The following is a 24,868-nucleotide window of genomic DNA, read 5'->3' on the forward strand; positions in this document are numbered from 1 at the left end:
ACCATAAATATTTGTTCATGTTTTGGGGACGTTTAGTGCTCTAGGATCAGTTGATTTGACTGATAGTTCTGAGCATTGAGTTACAGATGATGCTTATGTGAAGTTCAATTACAATGCTACTAGTTTCATAACTGATATAGGTTGGATTGCTCGAGATATCATTGTAATACTTTTTAGATCAAACAATATGAATATTCTATGTGTTAAGCGATCTGAAAACAAAATAAATATTTGTTTAGTTCGTTTTTTGTTTCACAATTAGATTGTAGTTGAGGGTTTGTCCCGGTTGGGTTTGCGTTTCGTATTAATAAAATCATTTGTTTGTCCAGAAAAAAAGCCCGGCTGTTAGTTTAAACATTTGCCCCAATCATAGATGTACACTTAAAATTCTTTTCTATACAAAATTGCAAAAAGAGTTGACATAAAAATAGAATTGATGTGAGAATTGCTTTAATTATTATTAACAGTTGTAATTGTTAGAATACAATATGATCTTGCTAAGCCGTCCGTCCTCCTAACACCTCTAGGTTTCAGAAAAATTGGTCACTTAATAGTAATAAATTTATAACTAAAAATAGCCTAAATTCTGACATCTTCAATGACAGAGTTACATAAAAATAAATGTAGCATACTTTAATTCGTATCGTTCACCAAAACCTCGTGCTCTGAGTTTTATTCAACTTGGACTTTTTTGAATTCTTGAGTTAAGTAGATACTCCTTCCGTTTCAAATTAGATGTTCACTTTAAAAAAAACATACAGTTTAAGAAAAGTGGTTGTTCACAAATTAATTGTATTAAATGATCAAAATATATGGAGTAAGATTGATCTAGGAAATATAAACAGGAGATATGTGGAGTAGAATTGACTTTGGAAATATGATTTTGTATTGAAAGTTGAAGTGGACAAGTAATTTGAAACAAATTTTTTTTTTTGAAAGTGGACATATAAATTGAAACGGAGAGAGTATATAACTGCAGATCCAAGAGCCCTCTTTTTTCATATTTCAGCAACCCCATCAAATTCAATGTCTAAGCCAAGGTAAGTACTATGTGTTTCGATATGTCGATTTAGTTAAAAAAATTTGCATTTTATTTGCAGGTTGGAGGGCAAGGTAGCACTTGTCACCGGTGGCAGGTGCAGCTAGTGGAATCGGTGAGCAGACGGTTGGATTATTGGCTGAAAATGGAGCTCATGTGGTTATTGTAGACGATGTTGAAGATGATGAACTAGGCCATCAAGTTGTTGCATTCCGAAAAGGTGAATTATCATGATTGTGATGTTAGAGATGAAGAACAAGTGGTGCAACATTTTTCACTTTGGCAGCAGAGTAGTAGCCTGAACTGATGCGCATTTTACTAGCTAGTAGATACCACAGATATACGTTATGAAAAAGATAGTTCAATATTTGTATTAGATTCCTATCACTATCCCAGTAGATCCAGTTTCTCTTTTCTCATTCTCTACTAACAAATTCAAGAATAACCATCAAATATAAGTAGCTAAACGTCAAATAAAATTAGAATCAGAAAACATAATAGTACACAACAGATCTTAATAATATTGATCGAGTACACCACCACCGCAAGCTCGCCAATTTATGTACAACCACCCTCAAATAATATCGCTAACACTACAACATTCCCTACAAAACTGCCAGCTCACAACTGCTGCTTCTGCTAATAATGAAGCAATCAGAAACAGCACAAAATACATTTGGAACGAGTTCGACTGAAAATTCACTGATTGACACCGCCATCCAACAAGTTCCTTAAGCTACAGAGGGCTTCTGCAGAAAGGCTACAACATTTTAATCTTCTCTGAGGTGTTGGTGATGCTTCCCTGTGATCGAGGGAAGTAAAACAAACAATGATCACAGTGAGATTATCAAAAGTGTTAAGACGCAGAGCCTCCATGACCAGGTCTCTAGCACACTGCCCGGGGTCATCATGACGCCTCAAGCCCCGGCGCACAAGGCTGATTGCCTGCTGACTTGACATTACATCCCAAATTCCATCACAAGCTATAATGAGGAACTCATCATCCTCGGTCAGAACAATCTGCCGGACATCTGGCTCTGCAATGAGAGGCGACGGGTTGCCCCGTGACAATTTCAGGTCCCAATCACCCAAAGCCCGAGTTACTGATAGTACGCCATTGAGATAACCATCATCAATAAACCCGCCCAGCTCTTCAACTCGTTTCCTTTCTGATGCATAACTTGGTCTGTGGTCCTGAGACATGTCAATAGCCTCCCCTTTTCGGCACAGAACTGCTCTACAATCTCCAGCATTGGCAACCAATAGACGACTGCAGAAGAGGGAATTAGTGTTATATTCTGATATAGCAAGTCACTGTTGGTCAAAGTCAGGTTAGAGAGAGAGCGTACAATGAAGGACATGACATGGACAAATGGTCTCATGCATAGGCAAATCATTAATTTTTTTTTAAAAAATAAGCTATTATGAAACAATGAGCCTAGAAATTTTGGTTAATGTATTTACTGAAAGAGACATGTCTTGCAGGTATTACCTTCATGTCTACGTTAAGAGACACAAGTCAAAATATTAAGCTTTTGATTCTAATCACGATTAGAATCAGCTTATTCTTACTGAGAAAAAAATGATAAATCAACTTCCGATTTTTAAGCCTGAGCGGATGCTAGGAAAATATTGCATAATCTCAGCTTCTGGAGATTTCATAACCTATAAGGTAAGGATTTTTGTCAAGTTATCCACATTAAAATCAGTTAAATCTCTTACAAAGTATAATTGCAAGAAAGAAAACAATAAAGCACCTAGAGTGATAGCTAAACAAACCAACAGTTTTCCTATTGACACAATACGAAGCTTTCACAATTTGGAGAGTAATCCTAAACTGGGATAGGAGTAGCGATTCCAGGATGGACATATACCCCTCAACATTATTATTGATATTCATATTCAATCACGTGTATAATTGCATTAACTCTGGATATATCATAACTAGGAGAAGGAAACTAGAAGCAAAATTTGCAATTATCCATCATTTCAAGCGAGGGACTACCACTGGAATATTATGCTTTCTTCGACTCATTAGGCACCGATTATGCTCTTTAAAGCAACACTACAGTAAGATTAATGTAGAAATACCAAGGCATAAGTTTGTTCTGGTAACAACACCTTAATTTATTTACTTTTTATTTTTGAGAAAAGACCATAATTATTTATTAATTCTATCAAACAATAAATTTGCATTTATTCAGAATTTACTACACATATCCCAAAGATAATAAAGCGCCTCAAACACTCCCACCAAGCACACCAATACTGGATCTCCAGCTGCCCCCCCCCCCCCCCCGCCCCCCCCCCTCAAATCCTACACTTGACAGCTACTTACCCCGCTCTCAAATCCTACACTTGACAGCTACTTAAATGTGATATCTCACAAGACCTCATCCTATAACCTTATCCCACACTTGACATCTACTTGAATGTGAAATTTCATCCGACCTCATCGTGTAACTCCAAAAACCATTCGACCTTCTTGAGCAATAAAAGTATTACTTAAAAATGAAGAACCTAAAGATTTAATCCATTTAAGCACCCAGATAGTCATATTCCTTGAATAAGAATACCCAACATAATTTTAAAGAAAAGTCACAAAAAGAAATATGAAAAAGGTCATGTAGAGGTAAATGCAGTTAGCAAACAATTATAGAATGTTAAAAAAATTAGGTTTGTGTTTTTTACTACATTGCAAATATTAAAACCGGTAACTTCAACAAGAAACAATGACGGCTTGATATGAACACCTATAGAGAAGAAGGAGCCACTAATATCTACCGTATGTAAGATAAAACCAAAGACTCCATTTTTATCGATTGAACAATTTATGAGTGAATCCTATAGTATCACAAAACATTTGCAAATCACTTAGAAGAGACAAAAACAGAAAAACGAACCGTGACGACACACAGACACAAACTTCAAAGACAAAGCCAAACAGCACTCAAGAATATAACACTGTATTTACCCCATCTACTAACTACAAGTTTTAAGGTTTGGAGAAAGTTGATAACTTAAGGAATTCATGTAATGCAGGTATTTGTAGGAAGTTCAGCCCTCATCGCCCTGACATTCTCAAATTATATTTTTGAACCCTAGCATTGAGCTACTCCTTGGAACCACATACTGGAATGGGCTTCTAGTTGAGGTGCATATCAACATATGCAGATAACAAATATTAAACCCCCACCCCTCCCCTAAATTTTGGGAGACTTGGTCAACTAAAGCTGCATGAGACATCTGGTCAGTATCCAAGCTCTCGATTTATTATTTTTTTCATAATTTTTTTTTGCTGAACTATCAATTATCCAAGGTCTCAATTGCTACCACAAAAGTGCGTCAAATTTTTCTCGCAACTTCACACAAATATCTACAGTTTTATTTTATGTTATTTTTTTTTAAAGAAGAAAATCTCTCACACAATCCAACACTTGGATACAAATATAAAAATTAATGTTATCGATAAAGAGAATCCTGCAAATCGTATTTTTAATAATGAAAACTTCTCTTTCAAAAAAAAAAATAATGAAAACTTCAAGTTCTTTTAGAAATTATACAAAAATTTATTTTTCAAATAAGAAAAGTCTACACTTAATAAAGGATCAAATATGATTAACTAATAATATTAGTATTCTAAAAATCCCTGATTTAATCGATTAATCCTCGATTAATCCTCTACAATGTATCTCGCCAATTCAATTTTTAAAATCCGATTCTCATAAATTTTTCTCTATTGGAGTATATATATAATTTATTAAAATTAAAATACTATTTTCTTTTAAATATGAGTAATAATAGAATTTATGATATAATAAATATGTATTTGGTAATAAATATCTATAATCACAAGAATATATTAAATTATATTTTATTATTAAAATATATTCGATTTTCACTCTCATTAATCCTTATGATTAATCCTAATTTTCGATTTATCTTAAATCGGTATCCAATCAATTAGTTTCAAATTTCAATTTTTATGATTTTTATAACCCGGATAAACCAGTAAGCCATTCAGATCATCCACACCCTCTTGTTAATGACTAATCAATCAATCGAAAATTAAACAAAAATGATTAGTTTGTGTATTAATCAATATCTTAAAATCATAAAATAAATATTATTTATTCATTTAATGTATTAATTTACACAAATATGAATTGATTAGAATAAGCCCGAGTGATAAAGATATATCTCTGTCGTCCTAGGTGGATCCTCGCTAGTCTCAAAATTTATTTGAATATAGATACTCTTTTTCTTTTTGAGTAAAATATAGATATTTTTTGTAAGGTTATAAATCAACTTCCCGTCAGAAAAAAAAAGTTATAAATCAACTTAGTCAAAAATAAATAAATTCAGAGGCCCAGATAAAAAAGCTTTAAAATTCCGGTGGGAAAGTATCTTGCATAAAATAAACTGACAATTAAGTCGGCAATTTTTTAAATCCATAATAATCAATCGTAAAAAAATAAACGGTCAAAAAGCAGAGACTAATGAATGATTTTTGAGAACACATGCACAGATATGGTACCTATTTGTAATAAAAAAACACATGAAAATGTTTGAGTTCTTTCTTTGACTGCTATCAAACCAAAGCAGCAAAATACAGAAAACAAACAACAAATCCAAAGTAGACTCCTGGTCCCCCAATCTCAGTAACCCATCATGCTCAGCTAGTTAAACCCCAAGTTTGGGCTTTTATTGTTATGATCAGATGTTTTAATTACAAGCCCTCCACTCATTTTGATTCTTTTTGGTAAATTTCTGATCTTTTCTTGGTTTTTGTTGTAAAGATTGGATTTTTATCAAGTTTTAATTTTGTGTGGATCTTGGTTTTGTGATATATGTTTGTGTATGTGTATTTGGTGGATCTTTGTTGTTTTAGGGTTGTCTTGAATTTGTTTCTGCTTGTGGGTTTTTAATCAGATTGCAATTTGTTTATAAGATTATGTTTGAGGGTTGTGTTATCACCTTAAGTGGACTGTGTGTGAGTGAATTTGAAAAAATTGATTATAAGGTTGATTTGTTGTTCTTTTTTCTAGCTTTTGGGGGTGTTACTAATGAGAATAGTTGATTTAAGAGGGTATGCATTAGGGTCTGGATTGAATTACTTGATTGTAAATTTGAGTGTGTACAAATGTGGTAGTCTTAAGTATAATCAATTGGAGATGATAGTGAACTTTGCTATGGCACTTGTGACTGCAAGTGCCTGTGGAATATTCATGCTAATACCGTGTATGAGGTGCAAACTTATTCCTTAGTATGTGTTAGCTGTGAACAGCTTTTGGAACAAGACATATCATTGTACTTGATGGTTTTTTGCTTATAAATCAGTATATATACACTTGTGGAATACTTGGAAAGAATTCTTGTTCCATTTATTCTTGCTGCTTGTTTATAACTAGGGATAGTATTGCGGTTGCTCTTTATTTTTTTACATTAGGGGACAAGTGCTTATCAAGTTGAAAAGCTTCTAGCGGGTGGCATTAATATCGTGATAGGGGTATATGGGTTTTGCTACTCATTCTAGATAAGGCAGATGTAGTCTTTGTCTTATTCTTCTATTATGATTGTGTAGATAAACCAACGTATGCTAATTGTAGGTCATATTAAATTGTTGATTTTGCTTTTGCAGTCAAGGTAGGATTTTTGAAGCACCCCGTGTTTTTAATCAGTTTGAGCGTAACAGCCAATGGCTTCAGTTAGTGTAGTTCCCACATTGGGAACAAAAGAACCTAGTGAAAACAGTGCTGGTGTTGATAGGCTTCCCGAAGAGATGAATGACATGAAAATTAGGGATGACAAGGTACATGCCGGGCTGTATATATGTGTGTGTGCACATATGATATCCTTCCATTGTTGTTCTAGTATTTAATGCTCAGTTAATATATATTGATCTTAACTACTGGTCCAGGAAATGGAACCAGCCATAGTTGATGGTAATGGGACGGAGACTGGGCACATTATCGTGACAACTATTGGTGGTAGAAATGGCCAACCAAAGCAGGTAACTCTTGACATCTTATAATTTAGGCACGCTACCATGTCAAATTATATTTGTTGTGCTGTAATTTGAATTTGTTCAGTGTGCTGATCCAGACAATTAGCTATATGGCTGAGCGAGTTGTTGGGCAAGGATCATTTGGAGTAGTTTTTCAGGTCTGTTTCCACTTTCCAGTGTTGACTTAGTTTCACGGTCATTTCCTTTCAAAGAGGGATGCCCATTGATTGTAATCTAAATTTTTAGTTCAGTTACCTTTTTAAATTGATACAAACAACATTTGGTTGTTTCAGGCAAAATGTCTAGAGACTGGTGAAGCGGTTGCAATCAAAAAGGTTCTTCAGGACAAGAGGTACAAAAACCGGGAGTTGCAAACCATGCGTGTTCTCGATCACCCAAATGTTGTCTCGCTTAAGCATTGCTTCTTTTCAACGACGGAAAAGGAAGAGCTCTATCTTAACCTGGTATTAGAGTTCGTCCCAGAGACTGTTCACCGGGTGATCAGACACTACAACAAGATGAATCAAAGAATGCCTATGATTTACGTGAAACTTTATAGTTACCAGGTATGCTTTATACAGCATCAACATAATAATTTACCCTCCTTCCCCTCCACTCAAGCATGTAGACACATTCCATAATAATAAACAATTTCCCCTCCCTAAATGCTTAATCAAGTATCTCGTTGATGTAAAATTCCATCTGTTCGCTTTTATGGTAAATATGTAGTTCTTTAATAATTAATACTATCCTTTTGCTTATAATTTTAATAAATCTCTGGATTAATCTATACATAATGTTTTGGGCAGATTTTGAGAGCACTGGCTTACATTCATGGCAGTATTGGAGTATGTCACAGAGACATTAAACCGCAAAACTTGCTGGTAAATTTACTGAAATATTACCTTTGATCAACACAAAATATTTGTCTATTATCTAGCCTCATCAACCAGTAGTTATATTACCCCCATAATGGCCTACTCAATGGGTACCCAAATGAACAGCTTATAGTGAATGTAATCTAAGCATACCTTATATTTGCTGCATCATGTAATGAGGACAGTGAACAGTGGACATCGATGTTTAAGTTTAATATGGAATATTTAAGCTAATATTGAATTTAATAATGGAATTTTCATCCCAGGTAAACCCACATACTCACCAAGTAAAATTATGCGACTTTGGAAGTGCAAAAGTTCTGGTTAGTATTGATACATCCTGCTATGATAGATCAATTCACTTATCCAAAGTAACTTTTATTAATATTGAGTCAAATTGTGCAGGTAAAAGGAGAGCCAAACATTTCTTACATCTGTTCTAGATACTACCGTGCCCCGGAACTTATATTTGGTGCAACGGAATACACTACTGCCATAGACATCTGGTCTGCTGGGTGTGTTTTGGCCGAATTGCTGCTTGGACAGGTAAATATAGCTTAACAATATATATTTTGTCTTTGCTGATCTGAGAACCTTGTAATCTATTTGCTTATCTAAACACTTATTGGTGATCTCAGCCCCTCTTTCCTGGTGAGAGTGGAGTGGACCAGCTTGTGGAAATTATCAAGGTTAGTTTCACCTGCAAGTATATAGATATGTCATGACTTGCTTTCCTCGCACGTGTCAAAAATTTACATATGGGATTATCTTGGCTTATTGTCATTTTACTACAAGTAGACCTAAACAAATCATTTTATGATCTCCGGTGCCGTCCATATTCTATATTAACTCATGAACTTCTTCCTTTACATATTATATATACCTGATGAGGAGGCTGGTTCATCTGTCGAGAAAGGACCTGAATACATCTATTAATGCAGGTTTTGGGTACACCTACTAGGGAGGAAATCAAATGCATGAATCCCAACTATACAGAATTCAAATTTCCACAGATAAAAGCTCATCCATGGCACAAGGTAAGAATGAGTCAATTTATTGACAGTTTGGATTTTCAGTTTTTATGTGTGTGATGTTCATTAGTAGTGTTGGGGCACAGATATTCCATAAGCGCATGCCTCCAGAAGCCGTGGATCTTGTGTCACGTCTGTTACAGTATTCTCCGAATCTTAGAAGTTCAGCTGTAAGCACACTATCCAACTTGTACATGTTTCTCTTTACAAAAAGATTACCTGCACTTGGTTTTCCTATTGCCCAGCTATTATTACACTGTGTTTGTCCAAGAACAACCTGATGAAAACTCTTTCCTTGACTATTTCTTCTATTTTGAAAATGATGAGGAAACCCTATTTATCTTTACAAGTCGACATCTTTGCCTTATTATGTACATTGTCTTGCTCCATTGCAGTTGGATGCTTTGATGCATCCCTTTTTTGATGAGCTTCGAGACCCAAACACCCGCCTACCAAATGGGCGATTTCTTCCTCCGCTGTTCAACTTCAAGTCTCATGGTAAGGTTCTGTCAAGACTATTACATTTGCTCCTTTTTTATTGCATGTTGTAACTGATTTTTTTTTTTTTCTTTTTGCTACTACTATTTTTAGAGATAAAGAAGGTGCCAACTGAGATGCTGGGAAAGCTGATTCCTGAACATGCGAGAAAGCAGTGTGCATCCATCAGTGCATGAGTATTCTTCAGTATCTATGTATTTATGTACTCTAGTTGTAGGCAAAACTAAAAGTTTATGCTCAATATGCTATCATGTGGGGGTATACTGACCCTTGCGTGTAGTTCATGACATAGTTGTAATAGTTAATCGTATGCAAAGCTTAATATGTTTTTAATTAGAACTAGAGATGGTTTTGGAGTTGCATCGTGTTATCTTTTATGCGCCTCTTTTCTTGCTATCTTGCTGTTTGTTCCATTGGCCAATCAGTGTATATGGCTAGATGTGATCAATCCGTTCTGTTAAAGAGTTGTGTGCTTTTATATGCTGGGGGTGGTGTGTATGGCTCTGAAGTGTTTAGGAAACGTTAATGGCAATGTGAGTGGAGAACATGATTACTTTTTATGGGTTCGGGAGAGAACTCATAGAACTCTTATCTTATTTCTAGTCTCTATGTATTATCTTTCAAAATTATTTTTGATTACACACAACGATGAAAAAACATGAAAAAAACATGCATTTAGATTTAGATCCTAAAAATCTATTTAAAATTTAGGGTTTTGCGGCAGAAATTTAGTGGGTCTATGGTCTATTTTAAGGATTGGTTAGCGTTACCCTACTTTTTACATGGCTGAAAAACTTTATACTCCCTCCATCCCAAATTAGATGACTCTTTTGAGAAAAAAAATTTATCCCAAAATACTTGAGTCTCCCTCTTTTCAATGCATATTTATCATCAATCTTTCATCCTTACCTTTTTTTATTTATCATTTCCAATGTTACATCTTACTAAAACTATCGAAAGTCAACGCAATAAATAAGGACATAGATGGAAAAAAGATGAATCATTTATTACTCCTTAATATGTGTGAAATGAGCAAAAAGCTCATCTAAATTGGGATGGAGGGAGTACACCCTCCATTTCTCTAAACTCAGAGCGCCTAGCCCTAGATTTCATCTCTTCGTCAACAATGAAGCTCGTCAGGTTTTTGATGAAATTGAACAACGAGACTGTCTCCATTGAGCTTAAGAATGGGACTATTGTTCACGGTACTATCACAGGTGAATCTCCCTCCCCCCCCTCTCTCTCTCTCCCCCTCCCTCCATATATATATAATATATGTGAACAAGAAGTTATTGAATTGAATCGAACATTAATTTGAATAAAGTGTCTGAACTCTGAGCGTGTAGCTTTTTACTTTATAGTGAATTAAAAGTCCATATGTTCTTCATTTTTCTTACACATAAACTCTCTCTCTGGACAAGAAAAAAACCACCGACCGTCAAATCGTCAATGATCTTGAATTTGCCGTCCACACTTCGATCCCTCCCGTAAAATACACATAAGTTACAAAAGGCTTTTCCGATCCGAGACGATGTTTGATTATTGGTGTCCAGATTCTTGCGGCACTGGAGCGTGTTTCTGAGAGAGAAAGATTTGTTCGTGATCACCCCGTTGCACTTTGTTTCTTTGTTACTCTGCATTTCTTCCCTAGATTCACTCCCCTCTCTCATTCCTTTACATTATATTCACGCACTAAAAACACTTTCAGTTTCACATTTCAACTTGCGGTTATATCCTCCACCAACTGCCCTCCTTTCTTCCCCTCAATTCTACACTTGTCACATATATATTGCATGCCAGCAGTTTTCCCGATTAAGATACTTGAAGCCGCAGAAGTTAATTATCATTTGGCAACTAGAGATCATAAATTCTTTGGCCTCCATACGGGCTCAGATCATTTATTGATAGATGAATTAGCGGCAAAGAGGTTTTAGGTGTTTTGGCGTTCTGCTTTGATGCAACGGCTCGGATCATTTACGGACAGATGCATTCTTGATAGAGGTAAGTCCCATGTGTTCAAAATCATGGGCCAAGGTACTATCTATTTATATTTCACACAAAATTATGTCTTGCACATATTTTACCCTCCCAGACCCTGCTCTAAGCGGGATATACTGGGTTTGTTTGGTTTGGCTTGGAGTACACCCCATGAGCAGTTCTGTTTTTCTTTTACTTTTCGGTTCAAATACCCTTGAAATGGGACGGTTGCAAGATCATATAGGACATGTATTGAGGAAATTATATAGGTCCTGCAATTTACAAGAAGACGGCAGGTTTGTTTGACTATTAACAATTTTGTGGAATTTTGGATGCCATCTCTTCATGAGTTATGTTTTATGAAGATCAATGTTTACTTGAGGACCGTATCAAAATATTGCAGTATTTTGAATATGATATTTTAAATTTAATTATCGTTAACTTTTGTGATTTTAATTTCAACAATTCACCTTTTTTCTTCATGACAAAATTTAGAATAAAATTTTATGATGATAACATATTTGTTTTACAAAAATATTATTTTTGAACCACACCTCATGGAGATTAGGTAATTAGTTACTCCTATCATTTATGATCGGTTCCATTTAGCTAAGAATAGGAATTAGGAGGGTGTAAAGACGAATATAATATGTAACTTAATATTTTGACGCATTATTCACTTGAGGGTTTTGTATTTGTAAAAATTGTCAATTTTGCATTGTAATTAGATACGTGGTAACAAACATCAAAATCGGAGATCATTTAAATTACTGAATTAGGGTAGTAGTATCCATCGGATGATTTCTAATACACTCACACCGCCATAGGTTCGAATTCTCCATATCCTATAAAGGAAGCGAAGGAGATACCGCTACACCAAGAAGTGTCGGGTAGACATCAGTCACATCACAATAGAATTTTGCACCGACTTGGTTCAGTTTTATGCAACATATCGATGTCAACATATTTAGATATGAACCAGAGCAGGATACAAAAAAAGGATTCAGTATCTCCAGAACTCCACTGACTATATTTAACTTGTATATTTGCAAAGATATGAACACTTATTGCAGGGGTGTACGCGGTTCGGATCAGATCGGTTTTAGGATCAAAGTCGAACCAAACCGTAAATAGCGGTTTTAGAAAATCTACAACCACAACCGCATTTGCGGTTGCGATTAACCACATAATTTCAACCGCGGTTTAGCGATTATGCGGATCGGTTTGCATCATTTTATTCTAGTGTCCCCCAACACCAAACTACAGTAATTCTTACATGATCTTCCCTGCAAAGGGCAATAAATATTATGGTTATAGTAAGAGTGAATATGTAAGAATCTAAAGACATGTTTATAATTTTTATTAGCATGCAGTACTAGGATTAAGGTAGCCGAGCACCGGATTTGAAGGAGTCTTACAATTTATATTAGTTATTACTCATTAGTCGGACACTTTACATTTTATATTTCTGAATGTTAACTCATTCAGTAAATTTATTAATATTTGCTAATTAGGAGCAGAGAATGTTTATAAAGACTAAAGAGTAATGGGGAAAGAATACATTTTGTAGTGTTACTGTTACACCATTCTCCTTTTTGGACATTCTGTTTTAACTTTCAAGCCAGCTTCCACCTTGTCAAAAGACATGATGAAAGAATTTAGCTCATGTTGATTTGCATAACCTAACTTGAAAGTCCCTCGGACAAATATTAGTAGTTTTTATAGTTTGCGAGAAGAATGTGTAAATATGAAATCAGTCTCTATTAATATAACTAAACAAAGGTCAATTAAAACTAAATATGAGTCCACACTTCATTTTCTCTAATCACTATCGATAGTTCCAAACAACTTGTCTATTTTAATAATGGCATCTATGCGCATATATAGCAATGCTGCTTTCATTTCTCGCATTCAATTTTGCCAAGCCAAATATCATTATCATAAAAAACGCAAACATTCGCCTCCAATATCCCAAATTTCTCAGCCTCCATCTGGTGCACCAGCACCAGGACCATCTAATGAACCTCCAAGTAAAATTGGTGCTGTCGCAGATGGCATGACTGATGACACTGAGGCATTTAAGACAGCTTGGGACACCGCTTGCCAATTTGAATACGGGGTTATTCTTGTTCCTAATGGTTACTCTTTTATGATTCAGTCCACAATTTTCACTGGCTTCTGTAAGCTAAGGGCGGTCTAGTTTTCCAGGTATGCATTGTTTTCTTTTTTAATCACTAGTCCTGCTTGTGACAGCTTTGGGACTTTTATATTGAAACTTAATTTTTTTTTTGTTTTTACCAAATTAAAAGGTTGATGGCACACTAATGCCACCAGATGGACCTGAATAGCAAACATCAATGGCTGGTGTTTTACAGAATCGACGAGATGTCTTTGCAAGGTGGTGGTGTGATTAATGGAAGAGGAGAAAAATTCCCTGCAAGCCTCACAGGGTATGTCAGTATCTCTTTTGATTCATCAAATTGCAAATTCAGAAGATAAAAATTGATATATGGACAATGTAAACTGTTATGCAGGGACCTAACATTGCCAGGACCATGCGACAGCCCAGTTGTAAGTAGAAAATTTTGACTCTTAAGCTATGGTATCTTATCTCCGTATTAAACTTGTAAAATAGGCAGGCTATCAGGTTCTTCATGAGCAACAATTTGACAGTGCAAGGACTTAAAATAATAGACAGCCCTCAGTTTAACTTGAGATTTAATAAATGCACCAATGTCCATGTAGAATCAATTCACATTACAGCTCCAGCTTTAAGTCCTATAGATTGTATATAGTTTGCATCAATGTATTAATCATGTAATTTTTTTTTTTTCCTTTTTTTCAAATTATACCAATCATGATTTCCTGTTATATATGAGCATGTAATCTTTGAAGAAGGATATTATTATTAAATCCTTCCATCATTATGAGTGTGACTTACATATTAATAAGAACTTCTCTTTATACTTTAAATGTTACACTTATGCGTTAGTCTATATATCCTACAAGTGATCCTGCACTCATCAAACAATGGCCATATATCCAGCAATATATATCTTTCACCTGAAAAGAATTGAACGATCCTAATACATTGTACATATGTGAAAATTATAATAAATTTCATTCCGTAAGTTAAGTACTGTCAGATGAACAAGTACATTGATCTTTGCACGATCTCGAGTATACTTGACTCCTAACAATACTCTACTACTTCTAATAAATCTCCTAAAATAAGATAGACTCAATACCTCCTACAAACTCTCTAGAATTCCAACAATCATCCAACTACTTCAATCTAGAATTAATCCTCAAAGTAAATAACTAAACAAATCTATACTATACTATTAAAGCCGAAACATTAAAAGTTTGGTCGGTCGGTACGCGGGCTTTTATACGGACTTTTATAATTAGCGGGCTTCAAACAAAATTAATGGGCTAAGTTTGGTGGATCGGTACGCGGGCTTTTATACGGACTTTTGTAATTAGTGGGCTTCAAACAAAATATAAACAAATCAAAACATAAAACAAATATACGACCTATTTGACTATACCAAAACTAAAGTCAAACCTTAAAAAATATTATACTATTAAAACTGAAACATTAAAAATTTGGTCGATCAGAACACGGGCTTTTATACGGACTTTTATAATTAGCGGGTTTCAAACAAAATTAGTGGATTTCAAACAAAATGTAAACATATCAAAACATAAAAAAAATATAAGAGCAAAATATAAAACAAATATAAGACATATTTGACTTACCAAAAACTAAAGACAAACCTTAAAAAAATACATATGCATCTATATTTACTATATTATTAAAGCCGAAACATTGAAAGTTTGGTCAGTCGGTACTTGGGCCATAATACGGGTCTATCTATATACCAATTATTCTTTTTAAGTAAAATATGTCATCTTTTTTTATATTTTCTAACTAAAAAAACTCCATCATTTAAAATAACATCGAAAAATATAGTAATTACCTTTTTAACTAAAACACATTATCTTTTTTATATATACTAACTAAAAAACGGATTTTCTACAATTAACACGGACTACATATATATAAAAATATAATATTATTATATATAATTATTAATAAATAACTTGTGATATTTTTCAACCAAACACATTAACATTATTTTTAAGTACTCTAATGGACTCACTTTAAAAGTAATATTATAAATCTATAATATACTATTATACTGTTAAATCATGACAATTTCAGTTAGTCGGTCGGTCGGTCGAGTTCGGTGAGCCAGTTGGTATTCGTCCCATGAACCTCATTAATTTATAACATATTATAATATATTTTTTATTATCTATTAAACCAAAATATTAAAAATTACGTTAGTATGATGTGTCGGTATTTGGTTTTACGAGTCTTTTTAACTTATAATATGTTCCATATTATATTATAAATTATCAATAACGAAATATTAGAAGATTGATTGGTTGATTTATATATGATTTTATAGATCTTCTTAAATTATAAGATGAAAAAAAAACATTCTCAGTAAAATATACATGTTCAACCTAATTTTTTATTAGCCGTTTGACGGAATTAACTATTAAGAATTTATCAGCTGTTAAATAAAAAATTTATAAAATAATAGTATTCTATTATAATTTTATTCTCACAATAATATTAATTTAAGTTAAAATATATACGATAAGATAGCAAATATTATAACCGCCCGTGCATGGCACGGGTTATAAGCTAGTAATAATAATAACTAAATTTAAGATTATTCCAACAATCACCCCCATAATCTTAAATTTACTTAACAGAATTTATGAAGCACTTCTCTTCATTTGTGATGCACTTCTCACCACCAACAATTTGTTGATGCACTTCTCATCAACAACAAATTCACTGGAGCTCTTCTCTCCCAGTGCACATAATCACCCATAACTCTAAAGTAGAGGTTCTGCCTCCATCAGTTGTGCCATGATTTCTTCATCACCTTGAAATCTACAATTCTTTGCCAAGTGCCCATATCTTTTGCATTTGAAGCATTGTGGCTTTCCTTTGTTCCAGCAGTCCTTTTCTTCGTGACCGATGTTATGAGGGGTACTTCAATTTTTCCACCATTTTCTTCCTCCCTCATTAATCTCCTTTGATCTATGGCACTAAGAGCATTGACTAATTCCACTAGGGTTATTTTGGATAGGTCTTTAGAATCTTCAAGTGAAGATATTTTAGACTCATATTTTTCAGGAACACTCACCAGAATTTTATCAACAACCCTCTCGCTAGCAAATGTTTCACCAAACAACCTTATTTGATTAACAATGCTCATAAGCTTACTCACATATTCCTTAATAGTTTCGTTCCCCTTCATTCACTGCATCTCGAATTCTCGTTTGAGATTCAAAACTTGCATCAACTTTGTTTTAGCATTTCCTTCAAACTCTTCCTTTGACGTGCTCCATGCCTCGTTTGGTGACTCGCAAGTCATGATACTTATAAAGATTCCATCCGACACCGCCGAATGAATACATGAGAGTGCCTTTGCTTCTCTTGCCGCTTCCTCGTCACATTTTTTGATTTGAGCTGCGGTTGGATTTTGTGGAAGAAGAGTTAATTCAACATCACTTTCAATTGTTTTCCACAGACTCATAGCTTTCAAATATGATTTCATTTTGATAGCCCATGAATTATAGTGATCTCCTTTGAATGTAGGTATCGAAAGAGAAAAATTATTTGACGTCATTTGAAAAAAAATACAAAGATTGCTTATCTATATATATTTTTTCATAACTTCACAAGCCCTTTAAACCTAGCTCTGATGCCAAGTGTAGAATATAAAACTGATTCTTATTAATTCTTGTTCCTCTAAAAAAGAGATTACATGCTATATTTAAAACAAACGTACTTGACTCCTAACAATACTCTACTACTTCTAATAAATCTCCTAAAATAAGATAGACTCAATACCTCCTACAAACTCTCTAGAACTCCAACAATCATCCAACTACTTCAATCTAGAATTAATCCTCAAAATAAATAACTAAACAAATAATAATAATAACTAAATTTAAGATTATTCCAACAGGTACTACGGTATGTAAACAACTAAAGATCCATTACTATAGGTAAGTACACTACATAACTTAAATTTCAAATATTGGTCTCTCGTACTCCAAACACTGATTATTAAGAACTCTGTCACTTATTATTGATACTACTATAAAAATATCAATTTCGTGATTCACAACAATGCATGTTGATAGGAATCGGCAAACAACTTATTGTATACTTTGACAACCATCACTACTTTCTCCCGAGGATAAATATATCGATCATCAACAGAAAAAGAGAAGGCAACAAGTTGTTACTTCAAATTAAGCACAAATTAAATACTTTAAAGTCCGCAATCTCCTCCCATCCGATCGATAGTGACTTCACAGTGATGGCAAAGAAAACAATAAGTGAACTCTATTATAAAATTTATCTCGAATATTAAACCAATTATCAGTAGATTTGCATTTTTTAGTCTAAAAAAAATATTAAATACAAATCGATATAAATTTTCAGATTGACGAACCAATATTAAATGACAAATCACACGGTGCTAAACGGGTAAAAAAATCTTAATACAATATAGATCTCTTATTGTCCCATATATTCTTTTAAAAGAAATCGTGATTGAAAGTACAATTATACAAATAATAAAATAATATAGATCTCTTATTGTTGGATATATCTTTTTAAAGGAATCATGAATACAAATACAATTATACAGATAATAAAATTGTGATTATTATTATTATTATTAGATAGGTGTTGATCAAAAGAGTTATTGGATACCTGGATGGTCAATGTTATAAACTCCAACTTTGTTTAAACATGATAAGAAAAAAGAGAATTATTATTTTCAGAATTGTTATTTATTTATTTGTAATATATTATAGATTGAGGGAAATGTAATATATATGACTGTATTTGATAGTGCACTCAATTAGATATAAGCATTGCTAAGTCTCACAATATCCAACAGATATTGTCGCCATAACAAAAACATACATAATCCAAACAAAATACCAACTGAAAATGTCAGAAAAGATAATATATATAAATGTAGAAGATGATATAGTGATGTCAAGGCCCCTATTAACATGTTGGAGGAGATGTTATCGTGAGGTTAGTCTATTCGCAACAGTGGTGGATCCAGCTCCGAAAGTAAGAGAGGTCATATATAATATTTTGTAACGATGATTAATTAGAATGAACCTAGGAAAAAAATAATATTCATATCATATAAATTTTTACCGTTGCACAACATAAATAAGTCATGTCCACTTTGATCAGAATGGTGGATACCAAAATGATAACATAGAAAATAAAAACAATTAATATTCAGATTATGTAATTTTTTACCGTTACACTACATTATGTAAAATTAAAAACAAAAATTTAAGGGGATCGACTGACCCTCTATCCACCCTAATTCGCAAACAAAATTTTAAGGGCATCGACTGACCCTCTATCCACCCTGATTCGCAAGTTGCTTAGTGGATGAAGGAAAATTCCAAACTCAATATGCTTGAAATCGGGTGTGTTCTCCTTGATGGCAATCCTGATGCGAGATCCAAAGCATCTCTCTGCTTCCCATTCGCATAACCTGAGTGGAAGTTGAGGCAAGAACTTATAGTTTTTCATGTAGCAGAGCATAGCTTCCGAGAGCTAACGAAGGAACCATGGCAAGATAAGTAGGATCGAGTACCTTCTCCTCCCCTCCATAAATATTATGCTTAGCAAATTCGTGACATTGTAATTCTACAGCTCCAGAATCACTGTTCGACTTGGGAATTGGAGGGGACCGGAAAGTGTCTCGAACAGGCTGATATGCATCATGCGAACCCATCACTGTTGTCTTAATTTTCGCATATATCTGAGGGCTTATAGGCTGTCCGACTTGGGAATTGGAGGGGACCGGAAAATGTCTCGAACAGGCCGGTATGCATCATGCGAACCCATTATAGGCTTCTTGCTAAATCTAACAACATTGCCTTCAATTAAATTGAAGAACCAGACTCCATGAATCCGAGGTTTTGGTGTTAAGCCCCTGATTCCGGTGATAACAATTTCTTTTCCCTGAGGAATCTGATCTGAAAGTACAAATTTAATAAAAATTTGTCAGTGAATTTCAACACATATTAGTATTTTAAGAATTGTAAAATGTCCTTCTAAATTTTATAAGATACAAATGTTCTTCTAAATTTTGTCTCTCACATTTTATATTGTAAGTTAGGAACGGATCTTGGGCTAAGTTAGACTGGACCTAACCCAAGTCAAAATCTTTCATTCGATTTAACATATAAGCCTCGCTTAGGTCTTGTCCCTATTTAAATATGTATAAGCTTGTCAGTTATATAGTCTAAGTCTCTTGTACATTCCACAACACAACAATATAGATTTTGAAAAAATAAAAATAACTAGCAGAAGAATAAGAACTCCCAAATAAAAAATTAGATAAGTAGAAAAAGAAAAAGAACTCCTAATAGAAAATCTGGCAACTAATACTCCAATCTTTCAAATTTCAAAAAAGTAATTTTCGAAATTTCATCTTCCTTAATCTCCATTGATTCGTGAACACGATTAAGTTAAATAAACAATTTTACTTTTTCAATACTTTTAGTAGCTTGATAATTCCTCATATAATTACAAAGTGTATCTTAAACAAAAGAGTTGATGAATTTCAATGTATGGGAAAAACAAAACCAAAATTATTAGTGAGAGTTTTTCTTATACTCTCTGTGCTAATTAATTCTGACACTAAAATATAATATAAACTACGTGTATTTTTAATATTATCAACAATTTATCATTTTTAATTTGAACTCCACCTACTCTATAAAACAAATATATAAATACCTGAGAAAATAAGTTGGTTGAATGGAAGTCCCTTCTTCACGAAATTCGACGGGAATACTGTTAAGAAAGTAAAATGCCTCTAATTTTAGTTCATGGAAAAATTTAATTAGCAATAACCATCTATTGATCCTTAAATTAGAGGCCCACTTTGAAACAAATTCTTCAAGCACTAGTTTCCCCCTCAATTCTTTACATTGAAGTTGGGCACGGAGATTAAGAAATATGTATAAAGTAGTGGAAAAGAGAAAGAAAAGTGGGTGAAGTGGTGAGACCCATTGATATTTAATATATAAAAAGAAGATAGTGGAGTAAAAGTAGTGTGAAAAGGAAGAAAAAGTGGGAAAGTGGTGGGGCTCGTTAGCTATTTTAGGAAAGTTTTGTAATGTAAAGAAATGAGTGGGACGTCCAAAAGAAGAAACCGTAAAGAATTTAGAGGGACAGAGGGAGTAATATAGTAATTAACTTTTCTAGTTAAACTAACGAGTGATGGGACTGAAATGCATCACCTAATCCATGGGGTGTGACCATGGTGAAAATGTAGCTCCTCGAGCAGTGAGAATCACATTGACCTCTGTTGAAAAAATAATCGAAAAACAAATCACGTATTAAATTTAATGGGAAATCAAAGACATACGACTCCAGACAAGGTCAGTCAAATGGTTATATATACAAGATTATCACAAACTAACTAGTGTGATTATAGAAAGGGAAGGAATAGTATCTAACATCATCTCATCAGCACAAACTACATTTTGCACATTTTCATTGGTCATTTGAAGAAAATACAATCTCCGATAATTTAACATTAAAATATTTTATACCAAAAGATTTTTTTTTAAATATATCATAAAACTTTATTTTATACTTAAGATGCGAGATAATAAAAAAATAAATAAATAAACAAAGCGGAGAGAATATTATTTTTAATTATGAAAAGAAAATTTAAAAATAATACAATAAATTATACAGTAAAAACACTTAAAATGAATGTCTAGCCTCAAAAGTCAAAACTAATTCCCGTATCAGACAGAACTATACAGTATAAATATTATTTATAAATTATAATACATATATAAATATATATATATATGTACATATATACACGTGTGTTTTAAGATAATATATACATATATTTATATTAATATATCATGAACCGTAACTAAGTAATATATATAGAATTTAGATTATAGTTTGGTATAGGTCGGAGGATACTTTAATTAGGTTCAATTCTTTTTACATACCTTAGATTTCATCCAAAAGAGTAGTGTGAAATATACTATCAAAATCATAGACTCGCAGCCTTGGACTCTTTCATCGATCTAATACCGTAAAGATACAAAGAGATAACATTTAATATTATAAAATAATTTTTAAAGATTTAATACGTAATTTTTTTTTTCTTTTTCTCATTTCTTGCGGTTTTATAACCGAAACCGAACCGACTAAAACCAAACCGAGGTTTTTGAAACCGAAACCGATCCGACGGTTCGGTTGCGGTTTCGGTTTTTAATTTTAAAAACCAAAAATTTGCGGTTTCGGTTCCGATTTTATCTTAAAACCGCCCCAAACCGAACCACGCTTACCCCCAAATATACTTTGACAAATTGGTTGCTGATACTAAAAAATCAGTAACAGTTATTTAACTACTAGCTCATCAACACCAGTAAATAAGAGAGAGTATCCTCATACTCTATTAGCTCTTTCTTGGTTTCCCAACTCCATGCTCTCCAGGCACTTCTCTAGATTGTGTCCAAGTCCTTTTAACAGTGGGAGACGGTATTTAGCTATATACATTATTATATTTCCAATTGCTTCTACGTGTTCTTTTTGAAAAAATTACTCATATTATGAAAATGTTATATACTTTTTTCGTTATATGTACCCTTAATTATTAAATTTAAAATTGAGAGTACATATAAATTTGTTTCGAAAGAAGAGCAGGACATATATTATTTTGAAAGAAGACATGTAAAAAGGGAATGAGTGAGTCTAGCGGTCATCGTCTTTTAAAAGTGTGCAGTGTAACTGATTTCTCTTCTTAATTTATTGTGGTCATCATTTTCATTTTCATTTCCTTCATCTGATTTTGTGAAGAACATGTATTGATTCTTTGTTTCTTATAAATAAGTCAAAAAAATTGAAGGCAATAAGACCACATTACAAATTAAATAATTATTGTAATTTGTTACCTGTCTGGACTCTTTGGCATAGGTTCATTTGCAGCGATATATAAAGAAGACTTAGCTTGAATTACTTCAGGATGTGCAAAAGAATTAATATTAGTGGGTTTGCATTAACAGGAGTAGATGAAAGTGAAACCATGAAAGTTTTGCCAGAAGTGGTGGAGCGGATCCTGATGGTAATCAACATGGTGATCTTTGGGGCCGTTTGGGTTAGCTTAAAAGAAGTGACTTCTTGCTTATAGTAAAGAAGTGGAGTAGAAGTGAGAAGTAAATAAGTTAATAAAGTGTTTGGAAAAGAAGCAGAAGCTGTGAAAGAGAAGCTAGCATTCTCAGCTTCTTAAAAGTGCTTCTACTTCTTTGCACAAACGGGTCAAGAGAAGCAGAAGCCAGAAGTAGCTTCTGCTTCTCTTGGCCAAACAGGCCCTTTATGTTACGTTTAACGTATTCTCGATAATTTCTTGTCTTCATTGGTGATATCTACTTTTCCTCATATGCCATTTGGCCATTTTTTGTAGTTTAAATTCTGATAAACTCTAATTTTATTGTGAATACTCTAGGTCCGAGAAGACCCTATCTTCAGAAGAGAGGGTCCTGACATTCATGTTGTTGCCATTTTAAGTATTACTCGGGTATTTACTATTCAATTTTCTTTGTTCGACGTTCTTGCAACCCTGGGCAACACATGACTTAGTACCTTTACCCTTGTCAAACTATTGACTATTTATGTATGAATCGAAGTTCTTACTAGAGTTTTTGTAGGAAATGAGCTAGTATGAATACATTATTATTTGGATACTTACAATGAATAATGATCTGAGAAAAAAGAAACAATTTAGTGATTCTGCAAATTAAAGTTGAATGAATGTAGCCAAATGATTAAAATGTATGGTTCCTGATTTATGACTCAAAACAAAAAAGTATATTTACTGAAATAGTTGATATTAAACTAACGGTGGATGCTAAAGAGTTGTATGCATTTAAGTATTTGTTTAATATTTTGATCAGTTAAAAAAATTTGTGCAGAATATATACTGTATATTAGAGAAATGTAGATATTAAGATATGTAATACTTGTAAAAGAACCTTTAGAGGCTTTTTTTTTTAATTAAAACAAAATATTTGCAGGTTCCATGAATAAATTTTATGTCATTGCTTCCATGTAGAACCCTAGTTTACTTTATCATTCTGGACACATTTGTAGGAAGAATATGATTGGATACAGAGAATCCGATGCAAAGATAGCTTTGGATAATTAAAATGATAACTAAATATTTTCAACTTCTAGCCGATGCAGGTCAATTGAAGAAACCGAGTGACTGGACTGCTTGGATTTATTTATAATGTATAAATGGATATTGGTAAGAATCCACATAGATGCAAAGGAAACAGCAGTAAATTGGTTTATAGCATCTTGCCTCAGTATTTCAAGCTGCAAGGGCTTTTACCTAGCTCGGTGCTTCAAAGAATATAAATATGTGGCATCATAAAGACTCTGTGAATTTTGTTTTGATATTTTTTTGGAATTTGACCCAGAGGCAGCGTGAATTGATTGAGGAGTTCTCAAAAGAAGAGCATGGAGAAGATGATAAAAGGGATGAGAAAAGGAATGCAGCTGGCGCATCAGGTTAACAAAGCTTTATATAATTCCTCTGCTTCATTATAGTACCTAGCCGAAGCAGAAGTAAAAGCAATTTTTTGGGGATATCGGAGGCAAATATATTCCTCACACCCAACATGGAGAGTTTTGTAGGAGTAAGATTCATGCATTGTAACCTTTTCCTTCTGTTCTGAGAGGTATGTGTAATGACTTTTATTAATCAAAAGATAATTTATATAAATTGCTAGTACCAGAGAATGGCAAGTCTTATATGATAGGTGATTCTGTACATAAACAAGTGTTAAGCTTTACTGTAACACGAATAACTTAGGTCACATTTAAGGACTCAATGCCCTTCCTTTCTATTACGGTAAGCCATTGGTCTGTTTGTTCCATCAGAATACCATTTGCTTGACCTCAATAGTTTGTTGATCAGATTTTTTGTTGAATTGACTATTGTTTGTTTCAAGTTGAATTGAAGCATCCGATGAAGAACTATGAGTGCAAATAATAAATCTGCATTTTGAAGGGTGTCTGTTGAATCCAGGGGGCTTGTTTCTAATTTGGCCCTTTACTTTAGTGGACATACTGGTCGGATATCGTAGATGCAGCATAACAGGTGAGCAGATACAATCTGTATGTCACTCTGACTCGTCTATTTATGTTGTTGTACCCGTGTTGGATAATCAGACAGTACACTTGTTTTGTGTCTGATCTTTTGACTAAAGTGGGGACTCTTTGACCAATTTAAAAATCAAATGAGTCATATTAATATTT

General features: G+C 33.5%; 3 protein-coding genes across 12 annotated transcripts; 2 read left to right on the forward strand and 1 right to left on the reverse strand.

The window, feature by feature from the left end:
- Positions 1 to 1,508: 1,508 nt before the first annotated feature.
- On the reverse strand, positions 1,509 to 2,350 carry LOC108202991 (probable protein phosphatase 2C 49; the record flags this gene model as incomplete). Its single annotated transcript, XM_017371665.2, has 1 exon — positions 1,509 to 2,350. A coding segment is annotated over one exon (612 nt), but the record flags the coding sequence as incomplete, so codon positions are not given.
- Positions 2,351 to 5,530: 3,180 nt separating this feature from the next.
- Positions 5,531 to 9,815, forward strand: LOC108202990 (shaggy-related protein kinase alpha). Of its 2 annotated transcripts, XM_017371664.2 has the most exons (13): positions 5,531 to 5,801; positions 6,681 to 6,851; positions 6,960 to 7,052; positions 7,145 to 7,204; positions 7,340 to 7,612; positions 7,856 to 7,930; positions 8,191 to 8,247; positions 8,330 to 8,470; positions 8,563 to 8,613; positions 8,866 to 8,961; positions 9,042 to 9,125; positions 9,351 to 9,453; positions 9,547 to 9,815. In XM_017371664.2, the coding sequence occupies exons 2-13, from the start codon at positions 6,738 to 6,740 to the stop codon at positions 9,627 to 9,629; spliced, it is 1,230 nt and encodes a 409-aa protein (XP_017227153.1). In that variant the 5' UTR covers positions 5,531 to 5,801; positions 6,681 to 6,737; the 3' UTR covers positions 9,630 to 9,815. The 2 variants fall into 2 exon arrangements, with proteins under 2 accessions (XP_017227153.1, XP_063940797.1); XM_064084727.1 differs by lacking the exon at positions 5,531 to 5,801 and having other exon boundaries at positions 6,711 to 6,851; positions 7,132 to 7,204.
- A 697-nt stretch (positions 9,816 to 10,512) lies between these two features.
- On the forward strand, positions 10,513 to 24,339 carry LOC108202403 (polygalacturonase At1g48100-like). Of its 9 annotated transcripts, none has more exons than XR_010287214.1 (6): positions 10,682 to 13,638; positions 13,740 to 13,880; positions 13,965 to 14,001; positions 22,612 to 23,123; positions 23,780 to 23,852; positions 24,028 to 24,339. XR_010287214.1 is itself a non-coding variant. In XM_064083954.1 (4 exons), exons 2-4 carry the CDS (start codon positions 13,765 to 13,767, stop codon positions 23,178 to 23,180), a joined length of 282 nt encoding a protein of 93 aa, XP_063940024.1. In that variant the 5' UTR covers positions 10,682 to 13,638; positions 13,740 to 13,764; the 3' UTR covers positions 23,181 to 24,339. The 9 variants fall into 9 exon arrangements, 1 of the variants encoding a protein (XP_063940024.1); XR_010287215.1 differs by having other exon boundaries at positions 22,612 to 22,670; positions 23,052 to 23,123; positions 23,780 to 24,339; XR_010287210.1 differs by adding an exon at positions 10,513 to 10,670 and having other exon boundaries at positions 10,875 to 13,638; positions 22,612 to 24,339.
- The last annotated feature ends 529 nt before the right edge of the window (positions 24,340 to 24,868 follow it).

The sequence above is a fragment of the Daucus carota genome, chromosome 9 (assembly GCF_001625215.2).
Source record: "Daucus carota subsp. sativus chromosome 9, DH1 v3.0, whole genome shotgun sequence".
Taxonomy (NCBI): Eukaryota; Viridiplantae; Streptophyta; class Magnoliopsida; order Apiales; family Apiaceae; genus Daucus; species Daucus carota.